We start from the raw sequence: 26,159 nt of genomic DNA on the forward strand, positions 1-26,159 counted from the left end.
TAGATCTGTCTTTCTTATTCCTGAGGTCTTTCCGATTAAAGATCAAATTCATAAGCATCCTTCTAACAAACTTACGTTTTCCCAAGCAAGCATCAGTTCAGTTCAGTTCAGTTGCTCAGTCGTGTCCGACTCTTTGTGACCCCATGGACTGCAGCACGCTAGGCTTCCCTGTCCATCACCAACTCCTGGAGCTTACTCAAACTCATGTCAAAAGCAAGCATCAGGTGGTCCCTAACTTACTTTGCAAGGCTGAACTCAGGCATCTGCCTTCCATTTGCCTCAGCAATACTCCCAGGCTTGGCAGAGGACTGTATCACTGAGGTCATTTTTGTTAAGAAGGGATGGAAATTTAACCCAACTAGTTTAAACAAGAAGAATATTTATTGTCTTCCTTAGACAAGCGGTCAAAGGTTGAGACCAGCCTTAGTTCTCACTAGCGTCAAAACTCAAAATGATGTTGTTAGGACCTTGCTTCTCTCAGTATCCTGGCTTTGTCACCTTGGGGCTGACTCCATATCAGGCTTCGTGTAAGATGATGGCTTCAGTCTCCACATTCCTTTAGCAAAAACAGTGAGTTTCTTTCTCAAGACTCCCAGAGAAATTCCTTATTGCATGCCATTGGCTCTAAGTGGGACACATACTTATCCTGAAAACCCTGAGGCCAGGGTAATGTGAGGCAGTGATTCCCTTGGTGATTCCCATACGACAGTGATTCCCTTGTTGTATGCTCTTCCTCCTGAGACCCACCCAAAGCGCATGGGTGTGGAGGAGAGGAGAGGATGAGTAATTTGTAGCATATAGGTTGAACTGTTGCAATAGAAACTTCAAGTGAGATTAGCTTAAGCAAGATAGAAGTTTTTCTTTCTTACCTTTCTTACGCAGCCTGGGAGCCCAGTAGTCTTCCCTATCTTGTTGCTTTACTAGCCCTAGGTATTCCATATCTGTGTGGTTTGAGGTGTTTCAACACCTCCATATCTAGCCAGTGGGAACAGAAAAGAGCAGGGCTCACCCCTTCTGCTTACAAGCATCTCCTCCCTACACTGCAGTCCACTGGTCAGTTACTTGGCCGGATAGCTTCCAGAAAGATAATGAAATATTGTCTTTTCCCCCTGGATTTCCATGTCTACAGATAAAAGGAGGAGATCATGATCATTAGGGGCCAGTTAGCAGTCTCATCCCCAGTCCATCCCTTTGGCCAATCAAATGTCTGTGTTCCTCATTCTCTAAGAGCTTCAGATGTCCTCTCCCAGGGGGAGATGACTCCAGAGTTCCACCCAGCGCCTGCATCCAGCTCCCAGCCTAGGATCTGGGTATGGGCAGCCTGCAGTATGGAATCTGGATGTGGTTCTTCATGGCTCAGTGCCCTCTAAAGGCATACACAAGTTAGCTGCTTCATCACACCCAATATACGATAGTACACAGGAACAGTATAACATGGTAGGGACTCTCGTCCAGAAGAAGGAAAAAATGGAAACCCATTGCAGCCACTGGTTGGCCACTGTCATCAAATCCTGGTAGGCAGAGACTGCAAAAGATCCCAGGGTGTGGAGCAACTTCCTTGGACGACAGCCTTCTCTCCAGGATTGTTCCTTTGGGCCCTGGTTGTCCCCACTTGGTCATTCTCTTCCATCCCCACCACGGAAGTGGGCATCCATGGCGCACCACTCTTGGGGCTGCATAGCTTTTCAGCCCACTTCCTGCTGATGTGGGTTTTGTGGCTTAAGGTTGGTTAGTTTGAGTCAACAATGCAGGCTGGTGTTGACCAGGCTTGTGGTTTTTGGGGAAACATATATCCCTCAAAATCTTAGTTTGGGGCATGTAAGGAAATTTAAAACCCTGGTGTTTTCTGTATGAGCTTGTACGCTATACCTGTTTCCTGGAGGAGCACACGACATAGGCTGGCCAATCAAAGAGCTACCCCTCAACTGGCCACCCTGGCCTGGTATTATCAAACAGGGTAAGATCTGATTTGCAGATTCCGAGATGTGAGGATGTAGATTTGGGGTTGCCAGCGACCTTGTTTCCCAAGGGAGACTAGGTAAGAATGACGCTAACCCAGAGGCAATCAGAGGGAACGCGTGTAAGAGACAGAGGCTTTGGATGTTGCAATACTCAAAGCTAGATTCAATAAATTCCCTGCTTTGCCTAAACTACAGAATATTAGCTCTTTTGCCCAAGGTTCAGTTCTAATCAATGACTGGTTAGTAGGCAAGTCAGTTAGTTTAAAGACAATTGGGGAGCAATCTGATTCAGAATTTGTCTAAATTGTCTAGATTTTCTTCCTATGCTTTTTCAAGTTGCCCTTCCCACACTTAACTGGCACAAGGTTTGATGACTCACTTTTCAGAGCACTTAACCCAGATTTCACAGGAACAAAACTGTCTTTTCATATTCATATCCCATCAGTTCACATGCAGTTTAATTACCTTGCATAATGACAACGTGTACAGTTGGAGTAAGTAAGTTTGGATACAAACTCACCTGACTCTTAATAAACCCACAGCTCAACTGGTGAGAGCAGAGGTGCCCAGTCAGCTAGAGTGTGTCCTGGACACCAGCATCCAGAAGGATTTGTTCATTGTTTTTACTGAAGGAATGGGGACTGTGGCTTATTCTGAAAGTGTACAGTGGAGTTGTGTCAAAAGCACCGTTTATTTATTCATTTATTTTTGGCAGTGTGCAGCATGCGGGATCTTAGTTCCTCAACCAGGGATCAAACCCGTGCCCCCTCTGGTGGAAGCGAGTAGACCACCAGCGAAGTCCCCAAAGTACCTTTTAAAGTTTAACTTTCTAATTTTCTCTTGCAACTGTGAGTCCTAACTCAAATTGGCTTTTTTAAAAAAATAAGATTCTTTCTTCGTAATTGCTGGTTCCAAACTTACGTGGGCCCAGATATTTCTTGGTGACCTTCTATGGCATTTCTTTGGCTAACAGGCTCTTCCACTTTCTGCAACAACTATTTCAAACCTCCTCCTCCCTCCTTGCCTCTCCAACCTTTCCATCTTCCCCTTTCTCTCTCAGCACATGATTTTCCCTTTTATTACACACAGAAATCAGAACCATCAGACAAGAAAACTGAGATCAACAAACTTCAATTTCCAGACCTCATGACCTATCTTGGTATTACTCCGTCATTTTTCTTCTTGTCCTCTGGTTACACAGAAACCATTTCACTCCTGTTTACTATGCTCAGGATCCCAGTGGGGACCTTACATCAGCAGTGATTCCCACTCTTTCCTGTTCTTCCTCTACTCCTATATGGGCTCTTCTCCTTGTTGTCAAATATGCTCAATTTATTACAACATGCAGTGCATCTGTCTGTGTCTGGCTGCCCAATCTCCATTCCTCTTTCTGGGGAAAACACCCTGTTTGCGGTCCTGGTGGGTCCTGTGTGATGTTCCTAGTGATGAATTTGACCAGATATTCCTCTCACCGTCCCAGGACAGAGAGCACATGGATATAGCTCAGTCAAATGAGCTCTCTTGCTCCCCTTGGAGAAGGAAATGGCAACCCACTCCAGTGTTCTTGCCTGGAGAATCCCAGGGACGGCGGAGCCTGGTGGGCTGCTGTCTTTGGGGTCGCACAGAGTCGGACACGACTGAAGCGACTTAGCAGCAGCAGCAGCTCCCCTGGTTCTTTGAATTTCAAGCTGAGAGGCACAGGAAGGACAGACAATTGGAAGCCTTCCTTCCAGGGTGGTGACAGGGCGAGATGGTGGGGTGCTCCCTGATGCTGAGGTCTACATTCACCTGGCTACTATCTTGAGGAACCAAGACCAGCTCTCCAGCATTAGCTTCCATCCCAGACTCCTGATACCTCCCAACATATTCCTTTTTTGCTTAACTTTGCCAGTTGGTTTTTGTTGCTTGAAATCAAGGAAACCCACTACATGATGCATCATATTTTAGAAAGTGAGCCAAAAAACAATACCAACACCAAAAAAATTTTTTTCTTTCTTGATCCTACACCTCTTTCCCACTGACACCTTTCTTACCTCTCTTCTTTACGGCCGCCCATAAAAGAGTTGACCGCGCAAGCAGTCTTCCATTGCCCCCGCCACACCCCTTGATTCATTCCTCCATCTGCTCCGGTGGCTTCTGCTCCATTGCCTTGTTGAAGCTGTTTACTCTAAGTGCCCAGGGTCACAGCAATGTCCTGGTTTCCCTCTTTCCTTTCTGGCTGGTCCTTATCAGTCTTTAACCACGTGGTCAGTCACAGATGCCAACTCCAGTATTCTTGCCTGGAGAACCCCATGGACAGAGGAGTCTGGCAGGTTCACAGGATCGCAGAGAGTCGGACACGACTGAAGCAACTGAGCATGCGTGCACTCAGAGGTGAGTCCTAGGTCCTCCTCTCTATACTCCCTGAAAACCTTATCCACTCCTGTGACTTCATGGCCCCCTGTGCCCATTATGCTCAGACTTCCTGGGGAACCTCACTTTCTGTGTCACTCACCTCTCCACGTGCTCCCCCCATGGAACTCCTGAGACCATCACACCTGCTCCTTTTCAGTTGGGCTCTGAGTCTCAGGAAATGGCACTTGGCCCATAGGGTCTTAAGCCAAGTGCCTCCTCTCTCTACCAAAGCAATCAACAAACCCCACCCCGCTCCCACTTCATGCAGTCCTAGCTTGTATCTCCAGAACCTAATGCGGGAGGAGCTTGTTAAATATTTGATCAAATGACTGATAACAGCAAGAACACTCTGCAGAACACTTAAATTCTTTCTTTCTTATTGCCCTGTGAGGTAAGAATAATTATTCTGCAGATGAGGAAACCAATATTCAAAGAGAGGGATAGTTTGGCTTGGGTGTGGGATCACAGAACCAGTGAATATGTGGGGTGTTGAGGTTGTAATTCCTGTCTGATTCTTCAGCTGTCTGGACTAGATGCCAGACTTGGGGCTATAGAAAGTGAATGGCTCAGGCTCTCGCATGGGCTTCCCACTCTCCAAGGGCTGGGGAACTTTCTGCAGGTCCCCTCTTGATGTTAGGTGGAGGCACAAGGCTGGGGGAGACCAGAGAAGTGAGGCTGGTGCCTGAGGTCTTCCCAAACTGGAAGAGCAACAGAGATGGCGCCCCCTTCCGGCTACTGAGCCAGAGGGGTGCAGACCCTTCAGTAAGGGGCTGGGCAAGCAAATCAATGGTCCTTGCACCTGGGTTCAACAGAAGAGAATCGATACTGGGACTCGATTCTCAGAGACGAGGGGCCCTAGGGATGGGTGATAGAAATCCCTGGAGGGCGGAAGGGGTAAGGAGCTGTCTGGGCCGGGGGAGGCATGTTGGGAGCCTGTGCCTAAGGAGCCTGCTGCCTGAACTGGAAATAGTTCTGAGCATGGAATCTATGGGGTTGAGGTTGTGGGGCCGGATGGAGGGCCTGGGTCTTGAAGGAGCCATGGACGCAAAGCTCAAAGGACCAGGCTCGGTGGTGGGGTCTGCAAGAGTGAACCTCAGAGGGTGGAACTATGGGGTCCAGGGCTTGGAGAATGGGCGTCTGCACGGTGGGTCTAAGATGGACCCAACTAGGTATCCCATGCGCTGGGGTTCTCGAGGGCAGGACCTGAAGTCCCTCACTATTGAAGGATGGGGGCCGGGGTGATCAAGAACATGGAGCCGGGTGGTGAGAAAGAGGGTCTCCTGAGGGGCTCTTAGACCTCTGTGCTGGGCGTGGTAGGCCGGGGCCGAGAGGGCGAGGCTCTTTGGACTTGGGTTGGGGAGCTGGAGGATTGTAGGGAGCCGAGCCTCTAAGGTTGGGGACGTTGGGGTTGGGTTGAGAAGATGGGTGTCTTGGGGCGGGTGTCGTTGGGAGGCCTGTAAAACTGGAGATCATGGTGGGGGCGGGGCCGAAAAGACGGGACGGTGAGACGTGCCGTGAAGAGTGGGTCCGGAAGAGGGACTAGGGGCGCGCGGGGCAGGGTCGAGGCGATGCTCGTGCGGCTGTAGGTTGCGGGGGGCTGCGGAGCGCGGAGGGGCCGGGGGCGGGGCCGGGGCCGGGCCGGGGGCGGGGCCGGGACGCCGGCGTGGGCGGTGGAGCGCGGGGGCGGGCCCAGGTGAGCAGGGCTACCGCCCCCTCCGTCCCTCCTCCCCCGGCCTGCCCCCGCCCCTCAGTCGCCCAGCTGCGCCTCTTGCTCTGGCTCCGCTGGCCGGGCGGACGGCGGCTGGCGGCGTCTTCGGCCCAGGCCAGGTCCAGGTCCGGCTCGGCTCCATCTTGGGCGGCTGCGCCGGGCACCTGTGGCGGCCACAGGAGCAGCGCTTCCGCCGGCCTCCGCGGCCCCGGGCGGGCAAGAGGGTGAGAGGCCAGCTCCGTGCTCGCCCGTGTTGGGGCGAAGGAGGGTGGGATGGGCGGCACCTCCCCTTCTTGCGCCCGGGAACCCCACTCCTCACCTTTCTCTGAGCCCCGACCCTACGCATCCCGGCCCCCAGTGCTCAGCGCACCCCCGGGCTGCATCCCTCCTCCCATCTCTGGGCTCACTGCCTGAACTATCCCCTTTTCCACGTCTCCTCTGCCCATCCTCCCATTTCTCAATATTCGGTGCCCAGGACCTCGTCTCTTTCTGCCAACCCCCACCGTTCCTACCGCTTCTTCCCCCTTCCTTCCTCTTCCCTTTCCATCCCCACCCCTCATCCCACTCTCCTCCCCCTGCCCCCAGCCCCTGCCCTCCCTTCACTCGCACTCCTCCTGCCCTCCATCCCTGCCCGCTTACCCCACAGCCCCCCTCTTCCTCCAGTCACAGTCTTTGCTGCTGGGAAGGTCTAGAGCCCTGCTTGGGGGGTCATGTTGAGGACCTTCTCCCTGAGTCCAGGTGGGCTTTGTGTGGGAGGGCAGGACAGGGCCCCTTGCCCTCGGGGAGAGTGTGTGGCGCGGTGTGTTCAGGCCTTTGGCTCCGCAGCTAGAAGCGGCCTGTCAGTCTGGTGCGCAGAGTGCAGCTGTGTGGATGCTGTTTCCTGCAGGCTCGCACAGCAAACGGGCCTGTGTGTCGGCCCCGGTGGGTCCACGGGTGTGTTGTGGGCCTATACTGGTTCATGGGACCCCGTGGCCACGCAGGTAGGGACACACCAGCCACTTGGGCTGCTTCAGGTTTGGGGCAGCTGGGCCTGGAGGCTGACCTTTTTCATCTCCGGTTCCTCCTGGGAAGTATGGGCAAATCCTCCTCAGGGGAGGAATCTCTTGCCTGGTGGGATCTAGGCCTGTCTGTGGTGAGCAAAGCTGGGTCTGGGACCTCTGCCCCACTGTTCCCCAGAACCCTTTCCTGGCACAGCTTGTGACGTGGGCACTTTGTTCTTAAGACTCCTTCATCCTCTGTGAAGGGCAGGTTTTGTGCCTCCAAACACTTCTCTGTAGCTCAGGAATGCTCCCTGCTGCTTTCCCCAGCTTTGGCCAGGAAAGCCCTCCTTGGCTGGGATGGATCAGACCACCTCCTGGAGGTTGCCACGCCCCTCTCTATACAAAGAGGGATTTGGGTGGTGTATGTCCCTACCTGGTTCCTAAGAGGTAAGTTCCTATCTCAACATTTGAGGAGTGTGTGTGTGCGCCTATGCACGCGTGTATGCGTGTATGTATACAGAGGAGTGTGTGTGTGCGCGTATGCATGCGTGTATGAGTGTATGTATACATATTCTCCCAAGCTGAGGTTTAAAACAGACTTGGAAACAGTGTCATGATGGAGACATTGGGAACATTGGTGATGACTACCACCATCCTAGGATGGGATGAGGAAGGGAAAGATTAAGAAGCAAACCAAGCTACCCTATAATCTAAATGGCTTCCTAAAAGCCATCTTTCTTCCCCTACGCCCACTTCCAAGTACTAGTCCTGTGATACCTTGAGCACAAGTCACTTCTGATGGGAGGAAGAAAGGTAAGATTATTAACAATCGCTGTTCCAGGCAGTCCATATGCCATCACATTATGTCTTCACAACAGCCCTGCGGGGTGGGGATTTATTTCTGATTTGCAGATTGGGGAAACTGAGGCTCAAAGGAGTTAGGGGTCCATCTGAGTGTGCATACATAGGAAGGGCAAGAGCCTGGATTGGAAGTATACCCCTTTGCCTCGCCTGTTCGTCCCTGGCTCCAAAGTTCATCTGATCAGCTCTATTGCTTCCTGGGAGGCCTCTCTTCTTGGTAGGCGGGGTGTGAAAAACCTTCTTTCCCTGGCATAACTCGAAACAACTTCCCTTGAAGCTCTTCCCTCCACCAGCCTGGGAAGGCCAGCTGGGGTTCAGCTGTGGGTTCTTTGACATTTCTGAGCTGTTCCAGATCTCAGATTGTCACCTGCCATTTGTGGAGGTGGGCTAAGGAAGGAAACTAACAGATATATAACCTCCCACTGCCCTGGGGTCTTTGTGGTCACTACTTTCACTCTGAGTGACGGGCAGCCCTGAGCATCAGGCAGCCATCTGGTGAGGCGGATCCAGCAGTACCTCATTGCTGACAGCTTCTCGCCAGCTCCCGGTGGAGACTGTGTGTGCCCCCAGCCTTGTCCCTGTTTCGTCAAGGAAACCAAGGTCTGGCTTCTTATGGCCGTCCTCAAGAGAAGGGTGCAGGGTAGGTGGGGTTCAGTCAGAGGCTGTGTGGGCTGTCCAGATAGGACTTCCTTCGTGTTCTTGGGCTTGGAGCTCAGTGGTTGTCTGCCTGCCAGGGCCCATCTATGACCACAGCCTTCCTAGCCAGCAGGTCTCCTTCTGTCTTTCTGAGTCTCGGCTGCCTACAGAGCTGCTAAGAAGCAGGTAGGGTGAACAGGCATCCAGGCTTTGTTCTTACTTGTTCACTTGTTCCACTGGCATGTCACGGGTACCACTGGGTACCCATGTGCTGGGTGCTGGGACTCCAGTTGAGTCATGGCAACAATAAATAAAAAGGGATGCCAGTGGAGGAGTGATAGCGTCCAGGACGGAGGTCTGGACCGTTCTCAAGAGGGAGCGCAGAGAACCTCAGACGCTCCTGAGTTTGATTCCTGGCTTAACCACTTACCAGCTGTGTGCCCTTGAGCAAGTCACTAAACCTCTCTGAGCTTCGGTTTCCTCTTCTGTAGAATGGAGAAGATGACTTATCTCCTGAGATTGCTCTTCTATTACATGAGACAGTGCTGGAAAGGAGATGGCACATGCCTGACACGGGGTGGGTGACTGGGCACTTGGCACTGCTGTTCTTACTATCATCACTGTGATTGTTACTGGCTTTGTTGCCCTTCTCTGTTTATATGTCCACCTTAGAGCCTGCGAGTAGGGCCTGGGCTGTAGTCTTTTCTTGTCTATTCATCATTTTCCTGACTCTTCCAGGGACCAGTCTGGCTTCAGGCCCAAGGAGCAGCTAGGACAGGAGACTCCTGCCCAGGCTGGTACGATGTGTAGAGCTGCACAGTCCAGTGCGGTCATCAGTAACAATATGTGGCCCTTTAAGTTTCAATTTTATTGTTTACTCCTTAAGTCATATCTGACTCTTTTGCAACCCCATGGACTGTAGCCTGCAAGGCTGGGATTTCCCAGGCAAGAATACTGAAGTGGGTTGTCATTTCCTTCTCCAGGGCATCTTTCTGACTCAGGGATGGAACTCACATCCCCTGCATTGGCAGGCAGATTCTTTACTGTGGAGCCACCTGGGAAGCCCTAAATTTCAGTTACTTAAACAAAATCAGAAAGGCAGTTACTCAGTTGCACTAGCTATCTGTCAAGTGCTCAGTGGCCACATGTGACCAGTAACAACCTTACTGGACAGCACAGAGCAGCATCTTTTCATCACCGCTGAAAGTTGTGCTGAACTGGGCTTCATAGCAAGCCTGGAACTCTAAGGGGACAGTTGCTCTAGAAACACCCTCACCATTGGCTTGAACAGCCACCAGTCATCTCCTGAGCTCTGGGGCAACAGGTAGTTTTAATGTACAGAAACTGAGTTCCCGAGAGCCCTTCCCACACTCCCTTGCAGTGGCCTCGCTCACCTGGCCAGGGTGGCTGGTTTCGTGGCAGTTCTTATCAGCCTGGGCTGGGAGGACACAACTGGGATCGCCAAGTTGCCACTGTTGCCTGCCATCTCCACCCTGCTTCTCAGCATGTCCTGCCTGGCTGGGAGTCTCAGAGTGATGTTTCTTATTCACGACTCCGCCCTGGGCCAGGCTGGCTCACGCCCTGACCCCACTCCCTCTCTCTGGGCCCTGCCCAGCCCCCAGCCTGCTGCCCTCCTCTTGTGATCTGAGCACATGCCTCTTGCTTTCTGCTCACCCTGGTCCTTGTTCCTTCCTCCCAGGCACCATCTCTTTCCTCTCTCTCCGGGTCCAACCTGCAGGTCTGTATGGAGTCTGTATGGCTAGAGAAAGGGACAAGAATGGCGGGAAGGGAGCGGGGGCAAGAGAGGACATGTGTCTGATTGGTGGTTACAGGTATTCCCTACTTTTCAAAAGTTTGCTTTGTTCCACTTCACTTTCATGCGAGACCTACATTAATTAGTGACTGTTTTCAGTAATGGAAAGAAGTTCGAAGAGTTTTACAAGACAAGGTAATTGCTTCTTTACACTGTTTTGGTTTATGAAAAGGTTTCATAGGAATGCTCTTCTTTCAGATAGTGGGGGTGACCTGATTGGACCCCATTTGGTGGGCACAGCAGATCTGCATTAGTTCCATGTTGCCTGACCTCAAGAGCATGGCACACAGAAGGTGCTCATGAGATGGCAGCGGGAGGAATGAACAAATGCTGAGTGAATCCTAAAGGGCTGATATGGGAGCCTCTCCTACCCTTGGAGCATGCAGTGGGAGCCAGGAAACCCCTTCCCCTTCACAGCGGCCAAGACTGAGCCCCAGAGACGAGACAACCCAGCCAGGCCAGGCCAGAGAGGATGGGGAGGGAGCGTGAGAGAACCCAGGGTGTTCTCAGGGAGCCCTGTATTCATGTCTTTCTCATCCCCAAGACCTCTGCCCGCCACTGTGTACCAAAGAGGCTCCAGTCCAAGTGAGATAGTGATGATTCTGGGAGGAACCAGGGTAGTATCCATCAGTCCAACTTTACTGGTTATTAAAATACTGTAATAGTTCTGTGCTGATTGACTAAGAGCTATGGTCTCAAAGCCCCGAGCCCCAGGGCCCCAGCAGGCTTGGCCTCTCCCCTGGCTTCCCCGTCCCCCATAAACCAGCAGTAGAGTCAGCAACTAGGCCTCTGGATGATCTCTAGGATCTTACCCTAGGGCTGGTTCTGATCACTCACTTTTGGTGTTTGGATATTTGAAGTGTCATCCTGTGTATGTGTGGTGACCTTGATTTGAAGTGTCTGGTCCCCTGTCATCATTTTGCTAGTGGCTCTGACTGGTCAGGCAGGCTGAGACTGAAGCCTTCCGCTCAGTGTGCCTTGCACTGTGTGAGCCCCCAGCAGAATCCAGCAGAGATGCCGCTACCCAACTCAGTGCCACCCCCTCCCTCTCTCTCTCCTGCAGGCAGCCATGAGATCCAGCCGTCCTGAGCCGGATGCCCCGGAACCCCTCAGTGCCCACCCTCAGCCCCTGTCCCGAAGTTCCTCCAGCCTGCTGGGCGAAGGCCGGGGGCAGAGGCCAGAGTATCGCAAGAGGGCCAGCAGCACTGTATGTCAGGCCCAGCTGGGCGAGGCCGGCACCGGTGCCCAGGTCCCGGAGGCGGAGGGGCAGCAGGCTGAGCGCGTGGAGCAGGCACAGGCCTCCAGCCCCCAGCCGCAGCCCAGTGCCATGGGCCACTGGCGTAGCAGCACTGTGGGCAACGTGTCCACCGTGGGCAGTAGTGACCTGTGTCATCCGTGGGACCCCAGCGCCGCCGCTGTGCAGAGGAGCCACTCGGACCTGGCTCGCAGCACCCAGACCCGGGGCCACAGTGGTGCTCAAAAGGCCAGCCTCAGCTGCTCAGCCCTGGGCAGCTCGCCTGTCCATGGGGCTCAGCTGCAGCCCAGCAGCACCTCTGGCCAGAGTGGCCAGACCCCTGAAGGCTTGGAAAGGGACCTGGCTCCGGAGGACAAGACTTCAAACTCAGCCTGGACACTGGAGAGTCAGGTGTGGGTGCCACCAGCTGCCTTGGGAGGCACAGTGACCCACAGCAGCAGCCCCAAAGCCACCGGCCAGTCGGCCACCACCTCCTGCCATGCTTTGTCTCCAGCAGCCCTGCTCTGTGGCATGAGGGAGGTGGGGGCCAGCAGCTGCTGCCATGGCTTGCCTGCCCCAGGGATTCTGGCCTTTCCCAAACTAGTGGCCTCAGTGAGTGAATCTAGGCTGCAGGCTCACCATGGGGTGAAACTCCAATGTAGGTTTTCTGGGGGGCTTCCTGGGCATTCCCACTGCTGTGCCCACCCTTGGGGTCCCACAGGGTTAGCCATGGAGCCTAGTGCCAGGACCAAGGACATGTGGACCATGACCTCAGCAAGTGACCTGGCCCCAGTCTTGGCTTCCCCTCTGTCAGCGCAGGATGCTGGTGTGCAAGCTGCCCCCAAGGCAGTCTGCAAGGCAGTGGCCACCAGTCCGCCTCTGGAAGCCCCTGTGGCCCTGCGCGTGTTCCCGGAGGTAACTCTGGAGCCCAGCCTGGCAGAGGCGCCATCTCCTGTGCGGGACGTGCGATGGGACGCCGAGGGCATGACGTGGGAGGTGTACGGAGCTGCAGTGGACCCGGAGGTGCTCGGTGTGGCCATCCAGAAGCACCTAGAGATGCAGTTTGAGCAGCTGCAGCGGGCCCCTGCCAGCGAGGACAGCCTGTCTGCTGAGGGCAGGAGGGGGCCGCTTCGAGCTGTCATGCAGTCCCTGCGGCACCCCAGCTGCTGTGGCTGCTCCAGTGCAGCCCCTGAGTGAGGAGCTGCAGCCCCTGGAGCTGCCCGGGGTGCATGGACTCAGCCCCAGGGACAGTGGAGTCCCCACGCTCTTTGGATCCACAGGCACCCACCGACATGGCTCTGTCTTCTGCTGCCCACAGATCACAGGACTGCAGCCTGGGGGTTCCCTGCCCCCGGCAGTTGGGCTAGTTTATAAGGGCTTGATTCCCAAGAGCCACGTGTGGGCTCTGAACTATGGGACAGTTTCAACACTGTGCGTAAGGGGGATCCTGACTTCTCTGTAAAAACCCCTAACCTTCTATCCAGTCTCTGTTCAGAACTCTGCCATGGTTTCCCACAGGCCTCTTTGTGGCTTTATTTTCACAGCAGTGCTGAGATACAACAACCTCCTGACGTAAGAGGTGGGGTCTCACGTGGCGAGGGCTGTCTAAGCCTTTAGGGAAGGGCACTGACATTGTCGAGGCTTCCTGTGTGCCACACGCTTGTCAACTCACTTTCCTGAGTCTTCACCGTGTTTTACAGACATAACCACAGACATTTGGCAAGACTGCAGCTGCCGTGCCCAGGCCGGACAGCTCACGGTGGTGGGCTAAGGGCAGAGCCGGGGGCTGGCTGAAGCCTGCAGTGCTTTCCTGCAGCATGTGGTTGGCAGAGCAGGGCAACTGTGAACAAGAACTTATTGAGTCCATATTCATTGCCAGGTTTTGTGGATTCCTTGGGGAAGAAGCTGCCTGTGCCCTTGTTGAGCTCACCGTGTGTGGGACGGGAGGGCTTTGAGCATTATAGAGGGCTGCAGGGTACTTCTCGGAGCCAACCACCTGGTAGATCATTGTGTTGGGGTCTGGCAAAGGTTAGTGCCCTGCTGGGAGTCACTTGGCCTGGGAAGGTGGAGTCAGGACCCACGTGCAGCTCTGCCCATGACACGGTCCTGTTCCTGGGCCCCCTTCTGTGCCCAGGAGCCCAGGATCTGACAGCCAGCATATCCCCATTCCCAGGGGACCAGTACTCTCGAGGTGGAAATGACTCGCAACAGTGGGTTAGCTTTTAAGTGGTAGTGACAACGGGCCAGAGAAACCAGGTGAGAAAGGCATGTTTCAGGTCGGAATGCATCCCAAGACCCCGCATGGGGCTTTCGTATTCAAAGATGTGACTTTCTCACTCCCGACTGAGGCTGGGTAAACTGCCAGTCCTGCTTGGAAATGACAGCAGATCAGAGCTGCTTCTGAGGGTGGGTCTGGGGCAGAGGGGTGGGGTGGTGTGCAGGAGGGGACTGGACTTCATCTCCCTTTTAAAATGTGATCAAGCAGCTTGTCCTGCAGTCATGAGGGTCTTGACACCATGTAGCCTGGGGTCCGGGGCCTGTCCATGGCCCATGTTGGACCGGGGCAGGCGAGTCCACTCTCGGGAGTGACACGTGGGCACCAGGCTGTCCTCGTCTCTGGCCCCGCACGGGAGCACCGAGAACCCCAGTTGTGGGGACGTGAGGGGAGGGGTGATGCACTGGCATAGGAAGTCGCCGTCACACAGGGCCAGAGCTGAGCAGGGTCTTGAGGACACAGTGGGGCTGGACGGGTGGGTGAGTGGACGCGGCATACTAGGCAGAACAGCCTGCTCAGAGGCCTTGGAGGTTCCTGTCCTGCCCAGGTTGCGGTGAATCACTGAAGGACAGCCTGTGCTGGGGTGTTTGTCAGGTCGGGAGGCTGGTAAGGGGGTCCCAACTGTGAAGCTCCTGGTGTGACTATGGAAGGGGACGTTATAGGAGCTGCAGATGCAGGAGTGGGGCCAGATTTCATTACAGTAATATCCCTTTGGCTGCCATGAGGGGAGATTCATGTGGAAGAAGCGGGAGGTGGGAGCCTGGGTGGGGGGGAGGGGTACTTGGGTACGGGAGCCAAGAAGGGCCTGTTAGGGGGAAATGGAGTGGGTAGCTGGGGCTGAGCACACATACTCACACACAGTGTGTGGTGGATTTGGGGAGAAGGAGGAGTTGCAGAAAGCTGCGGTTTCCAGTTTGAATAAAAGGAGATGAAGCTACCACGTGGGACAAGATGGAAGGCCCGGGAGGGGCAGGTGAAGAGCCATATGCCCCAGGGCTCGGTGGGCACCAGTGACGCCCTTCATGAAGAGACTTTCTCCTCTGTCCCACACGTGTCATCAAGAGTTTATTCTCCATACACCACCTCCACATGCTGCATATGCCAACACGGCAGGCCGGGATGCACCCTGAATGGGCAGGGCCAGCCCAGCCTCCCACCTGCCTCATCACGACCGAGGTGAAGGTTGGCAGGGTGGTGCTGGGATCCATCCTGGCCTGTGTCTGACCTTGGTGCTATGCATAGCTGGGGCCCACAGAACACCCCCCCTAGGTAAGCTTGCCACCCCCAAACAGTGGAAAAAGAGTGTCCTTGGCCTCACTAACTCAGGCTGCACAGCCTCTGCGGATAGGTCTACTTGGAGGAGCTGAAGCTTCATTTCCAAATTCAACCTGGAGACCCAACTCACCACCCTACTTCCTGAGCCAGGCCTGGCTGGCAGTGGTTGAGGGTCCCAGGACTTGGCCACCGGCTTCCTTTATAGGTCTCCTCCTCTCAGACTCCAGATTTCTGTCCAGACTTTCTGGGACCCCGTCAGGCCTGGCTCTAGGAGGCGGTGGATTTCATTGTGTGTATATTTGTTTTGTTTAGAATTTGAAATAAAGTAACAGAGGTCACAACTTTGCCAGGGAAGGATTTCGTTCTGGTAGATTCTGGCCTATAGAACATCCTCCAGAGTCTTAGAGCTCCCCGCCCAGGCAGGAATCTCCTTGCCTCATCTCCAGGGACTCTCCCTTCTGTCCACTGGCTCTCCATCCTGGCAACCTGGGCCCCCGATAGCAGAAGCCTGGCTCCCTGATGCTTGTCCCCTGTGGGCCTGGCCAGGACACAGGACGTGCACCTCCCGTCCAGATCCAAGTCTGCCATCACCCTCACAGGGATCACCCGTTCACCTGGGGAAGAAGCTGTCCCTGCCAGAGTGTAGGCTACTGGTGGCCTGAGATCACAGTGTCGGGGGAGGGAGAAAAGCAGAGAATGGCCCTTTCTCACTGTGACATCACCTCCCAAGTTCGCTAAATTGGGTCTCTGTGCCCCAGAAGTATTAAATTTTTATTTCACTGGGGGCCAATGAGGTCTTCCCAATACAGGTCCTGATACAGGATATTGAGGGGATACTATAGTTCAGTGGTGTAAAACTCGAGTTTGAATCCTGGATCTCACCTATAGCTATGAGACCTTGGGCAAGTTACTAAAACCTCACTGGTCCTCAACTTCTTCATCCATAAAATGGAGATACTAACGGTGCCGCCTCCTTTGGTTCGCTGCGTGGAGTAAATGAAGAACCCACATGTGGTGCCTGGTACTGGCTTAGCGCTCAGCACACGACTGCTGCTGAGTGCAGCTCCCGAAGCCACCAGCAGGGGGCGAGCTTCTGCCCTGCTGGTTTGACTCTGATTAAGGCCCGCGTTCTATTTCCTTAACTCTCCTTCATTAAAGAGCCTCTTTCCATGTCCTTCACCCTCTGCTTTGAAACATGCTTGAAAGTGAAAGTGTTAGCTGCTTAGTCACGTCTGACTCTTTGTGACCAATGCAGTTCTCCAGGCAGGAATACTGGAGTGCGTAGCCATTTCCTTTTCCAGGGGATCTTCCCAACCCAGGGATCAAACTCATGTCTCCTGCATTGCAGGCAGATTCTTTAGTGTCTGAACCACCAGGGAAGCCCTGAGCCCTACTTGGAAGGCATATATTTTGGCCCTGGTCCTCTGAAATGCTGGCTCCCAGAGCCATGTTAAGGAGAACCATCCCATCTCTCTCTGCTAGTCTGCAACAGGCTCCTCAGAAGCTTTTCATTTTCCAACATCTTTCTTAAGACACAACATGCTTTCTCAGCATCCTATAAACATGGCTTAGGAAGCACAATGCCTCCATCAGCATCCATTCCAGGAGCAGTGGGGAGGCTCTGCAGGTCCTGCAACCACTGCCTTGGTACTCTCTCTCCCCCATCCCATATTTCTCCTTACTTATTTTTCATTTTTATCTTTTTGATTGCCCCAGGTGGCATACATGATGTTTGTTTCCTGACCGGGAACAAACCTGTGCTGTCTGCACTGGGAGCACAGTCTCGACTACTGGGCTGCTAGGGGAGTCCCCCCTCTCCCCCCACCCTCTGCCCTGTTGTTGTTCAGTCACATCTGACTCTTGCCACCCCGTGGACCATAGTCTGCCAGGCTCCTCTGTCCATGGGGTTTTCCAGGCAAGAGTACTGGAGAGGGTTGCCATTTCCTTCTCCAGGGGATCTTCTCGACCCAGGGACTGAGCATATATCTCCTGTGTCTCCTGCATTGGCAGGTGGGTTCTTTGCCACGGAGACACCAGGAAAGCCCAAAGTATCCCTTATCTCTCTTTAATTTCAGTTCTCCCTTTCTCCTTTTCTGTATCATGTCCTCTCTGCCCCCAGACGCCTTCTGTCTCCCCACCATCCGTTCCACCAACTTGCCCTCTGCTTCCTTCCCTTTCTGCCAAGGCTTTGTCTTGCCTTATTCCTTCTGCTCCAAACAGCAGTTTCTCTCTTCTTGTGGCCAGGGTCACGCCATTCCTGATTTTCACTAGTCTAGGCTCTTCTTTCCACCTGTCTTTTTTCTCTTTGGACAAAACCCAAACGGCTTGAGCTTGAAAAAATAGCTTCTGAGCCTCTCCCTGGAGGAAGAGGCCCCGCTGGGGCGCCCGGGGCTGCTTTGCTAGGTTGTTTCCATTGCTTTTGTCCAAAGAGAGAGAGCAGTTTGCAGTGGTCCTGCCGGCTGAGCGAAGAGGCTTTGGTCTGGCTAGAAGGGCACCCTATCAGCCATCAGTTTTGGTGGCCTTTATGGGGCTCTGAAAAAGTTGGCTTAAAGCTCAGCATTCAGGAAACTAAGATTGTGGCATCTGGTCCCATCACTTCATGGGAAATAGATGGGGAAACAGTGGAAACAGTGAGAGACTTTATTTTTTGGGGCTCCAAAATCACTGCAGATGGTGACTGCAGCCATGAAATTAAAAGATGCTTGCTCCTTGGAAGAAAAGCTATGACCAATATAGACAGCATATTAAAAAGCAGAGACATTACTTTGCCAACAAAAGTCCGTCTGGTCAAAGCTATGGTTTTTCTAGTAGTCATGTATGGATGTAAGAGTTGGACTGTAAAGAAAACTGAGTGCTGAAGAATTGATGCTTTTGAACTGTGGTGTTGGAGAAGACTCTTGAGAGTCCCTTGGACTGCAAGGAGATCCAACCAGTCCATGCTAAAGGAGATCAGTCCTGAATATTCATTAGAAGGACTGATACTGAAGCTGAAACTCCAGTACTTCGGCCACCTGATGTGAAGAACTAAGTCATTGGAAAAGACCCTGATGCTGAGAAAGATTGAAGGCAGGAGGAGAAGGGGACGACAGAGAATAAAAAGGTTGGATGGCATCACTGACTTGATGGACGTGAGTCTGAGTGAACTCCAGGAGTTGGTGGACAGGGAAGCCTGGTGTGCTGCAGTCCATGGGGTCCCAAAGAGTCGGACATGACTGGGTGAATAGCACTTTCACTTCTTCACTTAGGTCACCACAGAGTATGGGGTGGAGCTCCCTGTGCCCTACAGCAGCTTCTCTCTAGTACCTGTTTTGTATACAGTGGTCTCTACATCTGTCACTCCCAATCTCCCAGTCCATCCCATTCTACCCCCACCTTGCCCCATTGGTATCCGTATATTCGTTCTCTGTGTCATGTCTGCTTTACAAATAAGATCATCTGAACCGTTTTTCTAGATTCCCCATATATAATATACATTTGTTTTCCTCTGACCTAACTCAGTCTGTAGGACAGTCTCTAGGTCCACCCATGTCTCTGCAAATGACACAGTCTTTTTATGACTGAGTACTGTTCTGTTGTCTATAGGCACCAAGTCTTCTTTATCTCTCTGTTGACCGACATTTAGGTTGCTTCCGTGTCCTGGCTGTTGTAAATAGCGCTGCGGTGAGCACTGCAGTGCGTATATCTTTTTGAACTGTGGTTTTCTCTGATCCTCGAGAACTGTTTTAATTGCCAATAACTGAATTATGAACCAAAAGTTACCTAAATGATGAGAATGTTTAATTTCTCACTTAATTCTTAATTTCACTTAAGAATCCAGGAGGTCATTGTTCTAGAGAAGGCTCAGTGGTTCAGTGAAGATATCAAGGATTCAGATTCTCTCCGTAACTGTGCTCTGCCATCTTCAGGGTGTTGGCGAGGGCTATCCTCATGGTCACAAGACGGCCGCAGCACTTCCAGGCACCACATTCTCATAATAAACACGAGACCTACAATCTGCCCCAAGAAACTATTGGTACACACAATTAACCAATTGGGGAAAAATCATCTTTTTATAGCCTGTCAGTGAATGGAGGGAATGATAATAGTGGCTACCACACTGTGACACCAAGGAGATGGCAGACGCAGTGATGACATTTTGCATACTTTACCTTATCTACCTCTCACAATTTGCCCCACTTCCCAATGACAACTGAGATTCAGAGAGGTCAAGTAATTTGGCCTACTTTATTACCAGGAAATGAAGAAACTGGCATTCAAACTCCAGTCTGTGTGACTCTAGGCCTGTTTTTTTTTTTTTTTTTTGTCTTTTTAAAATGAAAGGAATACATATTTACGGTAAGAATCTCAAACAGTACTGACCTTGACTTTTTGTTTTTCAACACTGTATGTGTTCATAATAAGAATTTTAAATAGTGTAAAGTGTAGAGTGAAATTTGCCTTGCTCCCCACTGGGCAGTTCCCACAGTTCCCACCAGAAAACTTCCTCTGTAATCATAAACTCAGATTTCTAAATATTTTGTATAAATTAGGTCAATTTAGACACTATTCTGCATTTATTTTTAAAAATTAATGTATCTTGCAGATATAATATTGCTATATATAGATTCTGCTTTCTTTTTTGTAGATATGTTGTATTACATAGAATGCAATTGCTTTTTAAAAAAATAATTAAACTAGTCCTTTCTGCTGGAATTTGTTATTTCCTATATTTTTTGCTATTGAAAACATGTAAAAATAAATATCATTATATGTATAGTTTTGTGTACATACATAAGAATAAAATTTTCAACTGGTGGTACATATAAAGTATCTATAGATAATTGGCAAATTGGTCTTCAAACAGATTGCACAATAATACATGAAAATTCTTATTTTCTGACTTATACCAATGTTTGAGTCTTATCAAATTAATTTGATAAGTGAAAAATGATATCTTAATGCTTATTTTGATTTGCAATTCCTTTACTATGAGTAAGATTCTGTTTAGCCAGACTGCCTAGATGAGAATCCCTATTTGGTCCTCGGAAGTTGTGTGATGTTGGGCAAGTTGCTGAGCCCCATGATTTCAGTTTCTTCCTCTGTTAAATGGGGATATGAAAATGGCCTTATTAGTTGGATTTCAGGATTTAATGACATCACACGTGTAAAGTGCTAGCATAATTCCTAGCTCGAAATAAGGGCTAAGTAAATGTTGTAGCTGTTACTGTTATCTCCTTACAGACCACTTGAATCTGTTTGTGATCTGCCTGCATATATCTATATTCAATTTGTATTGGATTCTTCTTCTTCTTGATTTGTTAGAACTCCTTTTATATTAATAACATGGTCCTTTAATATATGTTACAAGTATTGTTGCTGCTACTGCTAAGTCACTTCAGTCGTGTCCGACTCTGTGTGACCCCATAGACGGCAGCCCACCAGGCTCCCCCGTCCCTGGGATTCTCCAGGCAAGAACACTGGAGTGGGTTGCCATTTCCTTCTCCCACGCATGAAAATGAAAAGTGAAAGGGAAGTCGCTCAGTCGTGTCCGACTCTTAGCGACCCCATGGACTGTGGCCCACCAGGCTCCTCCATCTATGGGATTTTCCAGGCAAGAGTACCGGAGTGGTGTGCCAGTGCCTTCTCCCATGTTACAAGTATTAGGTTGGTGCAAAAGTAGTTGTGGTTTGACATTGTTGAACTTTGCTGTTGGATATTGGAATACATTTTAAAATAAATGTGATTATGTTATACATCATTTTAATGTGCATTTCTCACTTTATTTTTTTTTGCTAATGACATTACTTGCCATTTATTTTACATTTATTTTAGACTATAGAAGTGATGTTAGGCAAAAAGCAAATTTGAATATACTTTTTTTTTTTTAAATTCGAGTTCAAAATGGGTCATAAGTCAGCAGAGAGAACTCAGAACATCAGCAACACATTTGGCCCAGGAACTGCCAATGAATGTACAGTGTGGTGGTGGCTCAAGAAATTTTGCAAAGGAGATGAGAGCCTTGCAGATGAGGAGTGTAGTGGTGAGCCACTGGAAGTTGACAACAACCAGTTGAAAACCATCATCGAAGCTGATCCTCTTACAACTACATGAGAGGTTGTTGAAGAATTCAACATTGACCTTTCTATAGTTGTTTGCATTTGAAGCAAATTGGAAAGGCAAAAAAGCTTGATAAATGGGTGCCTCATGAGGTGACTGAAAATAAAAAAAAAACATTGTTTTGAAGTGTTTTCTTATTCTACACAACAACGATGAACTATTTCTCTATCAAATTGTGATGTGTGACAAAAAGTGGATTTGATATGACAACTCGAGACAACCAGCTCAGTGGTTGGACTGGGAAGTTCCAAAGCACTTCCCATAGCCAAACTTGTAGCAAAAAATGGTCGTGGTCACTGTTTGGGGGTCTGCTGCTTGTCTGATCCGCTACAGCTTTCTGAAGCCCAGTGAAACCATTGCCTATGAGAAGTGTGCTCAGCAAATTGATGAGATGCGCTGAAAACTCCAACGCTCTCAGCCAGCATTGGTCTTCTCCATGACAACACTTAGCTACATGTCACATAACCAACGCTTCAGAAGTTGAACAAGTTGGGCTACGAAGTTTTGCCTCATCCATCTGACCTCCTGCCTTCCACTTCTTCAAGGATCTCTTGACAACTTTTTGCAGGGAAAACACTTCCAAAACCTACAGGAGACAGAAAATGCTTTTTAAGAGTTTGTTGAATCCCAAAGCATGGGTTTTTATGCCCTAGAAATAATTTCTCATTGACAAAAATGTGTTGACTGTAATGGTTCCTATTTTGATTAATACAGATGTGTTTGAGCTTAAGAATGGTTTAAAAATCACAGTCTGAAACTGCAGTTACTTTTGTACCAACCTAGTACGTTTGTTTACATTAGACACTTTTTTCAGAGTAGTTTTAGGTTCACAGCAAAATTGAGAGGAAGGTCCAGAGTTTCCCCATTTGCTTCGTGTTCCCGCACATGCACAGCCTCCCCCATTAGCAACATCCTCTCCCAGAATGGTACATTTGTGATGACTATGAACCTGCAGTGACATATCTTTATTACCAGAAGACCAAAGTGTATATGAAAGTCCATTCTTGGTGGCCATGGACATCCTGACCCTCTCAGCCTTTGGTGGGGCTGCCACCCCAGCGGCTCCCTTCTAGGGTACGACAGCAGTGGCTGTACCTGAGAGTAAGTCCCAGCACACAACACATGTATTGGGCGGTCATCCTCCCTGAGCCGACCTTAGGGACCAATACCTAGAGGAAGAAAGTGTTTTCCTTGGCTCCTTGTTGGCACTGCAACGTCCTCTGGCACTTCCATGCTGGCTTCCATCATGGACCCAGTCGAAGTCTTCTGGCCTTGTCCCTGCTCCTCTGGTGCTGCTGGTGGGGTTTGGGGTGAGGGTGAGGCACAAGTATCCCGGCCAACCCAGCCTGCAGGGGTCCTTGATTTCTGTACCCACAGCCAGTGGTTGTTGGGCTCAGGTGGGGCTCCCCCACATTCTGTTTTGGTGGATGACATAAGAAGGGCAAAGGCTGCCCCCCTCTCTCAGCTTTCGTTGTCAAGCACTCATGGAGCATCCCCTGTGTGCAAGGAAGTGGGCCCCAGAGATGCAGAGGTGAGAGCTCTGTGGAGCATCCTCCCTGTCCAGGGCCCCTTGGGCATCCTTGGTCCAGCCCTGGGCAAAAGAGGAAGCAAAGTAGGGTAGGTGAGTAGCTGGGTGAGCATGCAAAGACGCTGAGCTGCAGCCCCGCACGACAACCCGGAGTGCTCTGCCTCCAAAGCCAGGCTTCTCTGGGGCCCCTGCTCCACTTCCCGCCTTGGACAGCCCAGCTCTGATACTGACATGAACCATGGCATGGAGGACTGCAAGAGATTTCTGACTCCCTCAGGCACCCTTTCTGCTGTGGCCACTGCCTTTTACTTATTTTTAAGTTTCAATTTTTAAGATAATAGATTTACAGATTCATTGCAAGAGTCTATAGAGTTCTTGTATACCCCTCACCCAGCATAGAGCCGTGTATTTATCAAAAGCTCAGAAATTAACCTTGGTACAAGACTAACTAAACTATAGGCTTTATTCAGTGGTTCCTAGGTTTTGTTTTGACGTCCTTTTAGTTCCAGATCCCTTCCAGGAGCTCCCATTGTGTTCAGTGGCCACTGACCTTTAATGCACCTGTGAAGTCCCTGCCCTTCCCTCCAGGCCTTTCCCTTCCTTTTCTCTCCCACTCCTCCCCTCCCCAGCCCTTCCTTTCTGTCAGACACATTTCTACAGTGCTGACCACAGATGCTGGAGCTATGGCTCTCATTCTGGAGCAGCGCAACAGCAGCCCAGGGGCAGGACAGAGTTATGGGGTGGGGATGGCATGGGCAGGTCTTTTCCCTCCTAGAGTCTCTGGGAACTGACTGTACATAAGAGGGCAGCTCACTGTGAAGACTTCTGGGTCCAGCCTCCCTCTGGCCTAGCTTCTCTACTGAGGCCGCCTGGCTGCGGTGGAAGCACATCAAGCCTGGGGAGGAAGTGGGGACCTTGCATCTCCCGTGGGTTCAAGGCCTGTGGGCTAGGTGTGCTGCAGGCGTCCTAGGCTAGGCATCCTCTTGATACCTGGAGAGCCCAGTCCATTCCTTGGCCCTATCTGTCCGCCAACCTGCCCCACTGGGGTCTTCAATGTGGGAGGCAAATGTGGGGAATTGTTCCTTGCAGGGAAGAGTGCAGGATGGAGTGGGGAAGTTAGGTAGGGGAGTTTCCTGGAAGCCCCCCATCACCAGCACCGGTCCCCTGGGGCCTGGCGCCTGATACTTTATCCAAGTGGTCACACCCAGGACGTCCTCACATCACATCTTCCGACCACTGGACCCTGAGGTCACACTTAGAACGTCCTCATGTCCCCTTGAGGGTCTGGTTGCTGTGAGACTGTCTGCCATGAGGATCTGCGGACGCCTAGCTGGGCAGCGCTGTCTCTACAGTGGGGTCCTGTTTGGAGTTGGAGGGGCGTTGCTGCCGGAGCTGCGGAAGGTCAGCTCTGAGGCAAAGCCCCGCCCACACCCTCCCAGGAGTAGGTGTTTTACATCTAATCGCGGCCCAGGGTGTTTAAGGCAGTGCCTGAGGCTTCCACGGGGAGAGACCGAGAGAGGAGGCGAGAGAGGAGGCTGGGGCTGCAGCAGCAGTCTGCTGGACTCGGGACTCAGCGAGCCACCACCTGCTGCTCTGAATTCAGGGGCTGCAGATGGGGTAGGGGTTGAGGGTGGTCTGCGCTCCCTTTTGGCCCTGGCTTCTTCCTTCTGGGGGCTCAGGGGCTTGGAGGGGCAGTAGGAGGGTGCAGGAGGGAAGGACCCACTCACAGGGTCCTGTGTTCCCAGCATGAAGTGGGGGAACCCCGCTGGGTCAGAGCCACTGAGCCCACAGAAGTCCCTGGACCCCGGCTCACAGGAGCTGTGACAAATCCACCTTCTCCTGTACAGCTAACCAGTCTGCAGGTCAGGTCAGGGTCAGGGAAGAACTTGTTGGCTGAAGTCTCATTATGCTGCGGGACCACTGGGGCAGGGTGGTGTGGGTGAGCATTTGTGGGGCTAGTGAATGTTTGGGCGGCCTGATGAGCATTTTGGGAGCCTGCTGAGCGTTTGTGGGTCCTGGTGAGCATTCAGATGTCTGGGTGAGGAGGAGGACTGCAATATTGGGTGGGTTTGCCACTGTATGCGTGTCCATCGGTCCCTTCACCTGAGAACTACTTCCTGAGTGTCTCCTTTATGCCAGTCGCCACCTATACATGCATGTGGAGATGGAAGAAGCGTTCTGGCAAAGTCACAAGTGGGCAGCTCAGATGCCACCTAGCCATTAAGGCAGGTCAGTGGGACTGGAACCAGTCTCTTGAACCTGCTGCATTTTGGTAAAGCGTCTCCTGGTGCTCACCTGAGCCCCATGTGGACTGAGAAGGCAAAGGATGGAGTGGATTCAGCCGAGCAAGTGCTCCGTGGGGAAGGGGTCAGGGCTCACAGGTGCACCCAGCGTACTCCCAGGGTTGCTGTCTGAGGGACTGAGGTTGGGGTTGTACCTAGGGAGTGGGTATTGCCTGGATGGTTCTGGGTTTGCACTAGTGCAGAGCACAGCTGAATCTGTACTTGGAAAACAGAGGGTTGGGGTCTGTGGGCAAGGGAAAGGGTGGGTGGCCCACACTGTGCCTGGGAGGAGGTGAGTGCCCGGCAAGCACATGACTGGCATCCGTGGGGTGGGGTGAGTTTCCTCCCACTGCGGACAAACTCAGGACCTTGTCAAGTGGGGGCAAGGGGAGGATGAGGGACTTGTTACAAAGTGACCCACAGATGCAGCAGAGGTCCGGGGCACATGGGCCAGGAGGGCACAGGACACTTAGTGCTCAGGTGACCCGAGTCATGGGGAGCGGCCTGGAGACATGGGGTCAGGCGCAGACAGGACTCTCTTAGTGTCAGGGGACTTGTGTTTGGGAGAGGTCTCCTCTGTGATGAGGACACAGACGCGCACAGGATTCCCAGTGATGACAGACACACGTGTCCCCGCGACGGTGACACAGAGGGTGCCCTGCACGGTGGGACACCGGCGCTGCCACACAGCCCGTGCCCGGCCCTCCAGTGTGCGTGCTGCTGCACGTCACCTTGTAGTCTCTTGAGGCCTATAAAGTAAAGTCAAATCCAGGTTAGAAAGGAGACTTTTATTTCAAAAGAATTATTACAAGGAGGCAGGGGGACTGTTACAGGGGATGCAGGTATACTCATGGGGGCAGGGATTATTCCTGGAGAGGAACCACTGTATCTGTACAAGGGGCAATATTATTGGAGAGAGGTGACTCATATGATAGAGGGGGCAATGGGACAATAAATGGGGTCTATAACAGTGTGGGGAGGCATTACTGTGGAGAGGGGACTCTTACAATAAAGGGGGATTACCCTGCCCCATTGCTGAAGCTGAAACTCCGATACTTCGGCCACCTGATGCGAAGAGCTGACTCACTGGAAAAGACCCTGATGCTGGGAAAGATT

The 26,159-nt window shown here is 51.8% G+C and overlaps 1 protein-coding gene across 3 annotated transcripts; it reads left to right on the forward strand.

The window, feature by feature from the left end:
- The first annotated feature begins 6,106 nt into the window (after positions 1-6,106).
- Positions 6,107-13,945, forward strand: GPRIN2 (G protein regulated inducer of neurite outgrowth 2). 3 transcript variants are annotated; one of them, XM_070364442.1, is made up of 4 exons: positions 6,150-6,287; positions 7,371-7,490; positions 10,552-10,687; positions 11,417-13,945. In XM_070364442.1, exon 4 carries the CDS (start codon positions 11,423-11,425, stop codon positions 12,782-12,784), a length of 1,362 nt encoding a protein of 453 aa, XP_070220543.1. In that variant the 5' UTR covers positions 6,150-6,287; positions 7,371-7,490; positions 10,552-10,687; positions 11,417-11,422; the 3' UTR covers positions 12,785-13,945. The 3 variants fall into 3 exon arrangements, with proteins under 3 accessions (XP_070220544.1, XP_070220543.1, XP_070220542.1); XM_070364441.1 differs by lacking the exon at positions 10,552-10,687 and having other exon boundaries at positions 11,417-13,944; XM_070364443.1 differs by lacking the exons at positions 7,371-7,490; positions 10,552-10,687 and having other exon boundaries at positions 6,107-6,287.
- The last annotated feature ends 12,214 nt before the right edge of the window (positions 13,946-26,159 follow it).

The sequence above is a fragment of the Bos mutus genome, chromosome 28 (genome assembly GCF_027580195.1).
Source record: "Bos mutus isolate GX-2022 chromosome 28, NWIPB_WYAK_1.1, whole genome shotgun sequence".
Taxonomy (NCBI): Eukaryota; Metazoa; Chordata; class Mammalia; order Artiodactyla; family Bovidae; genus Bos; species Bos mutus.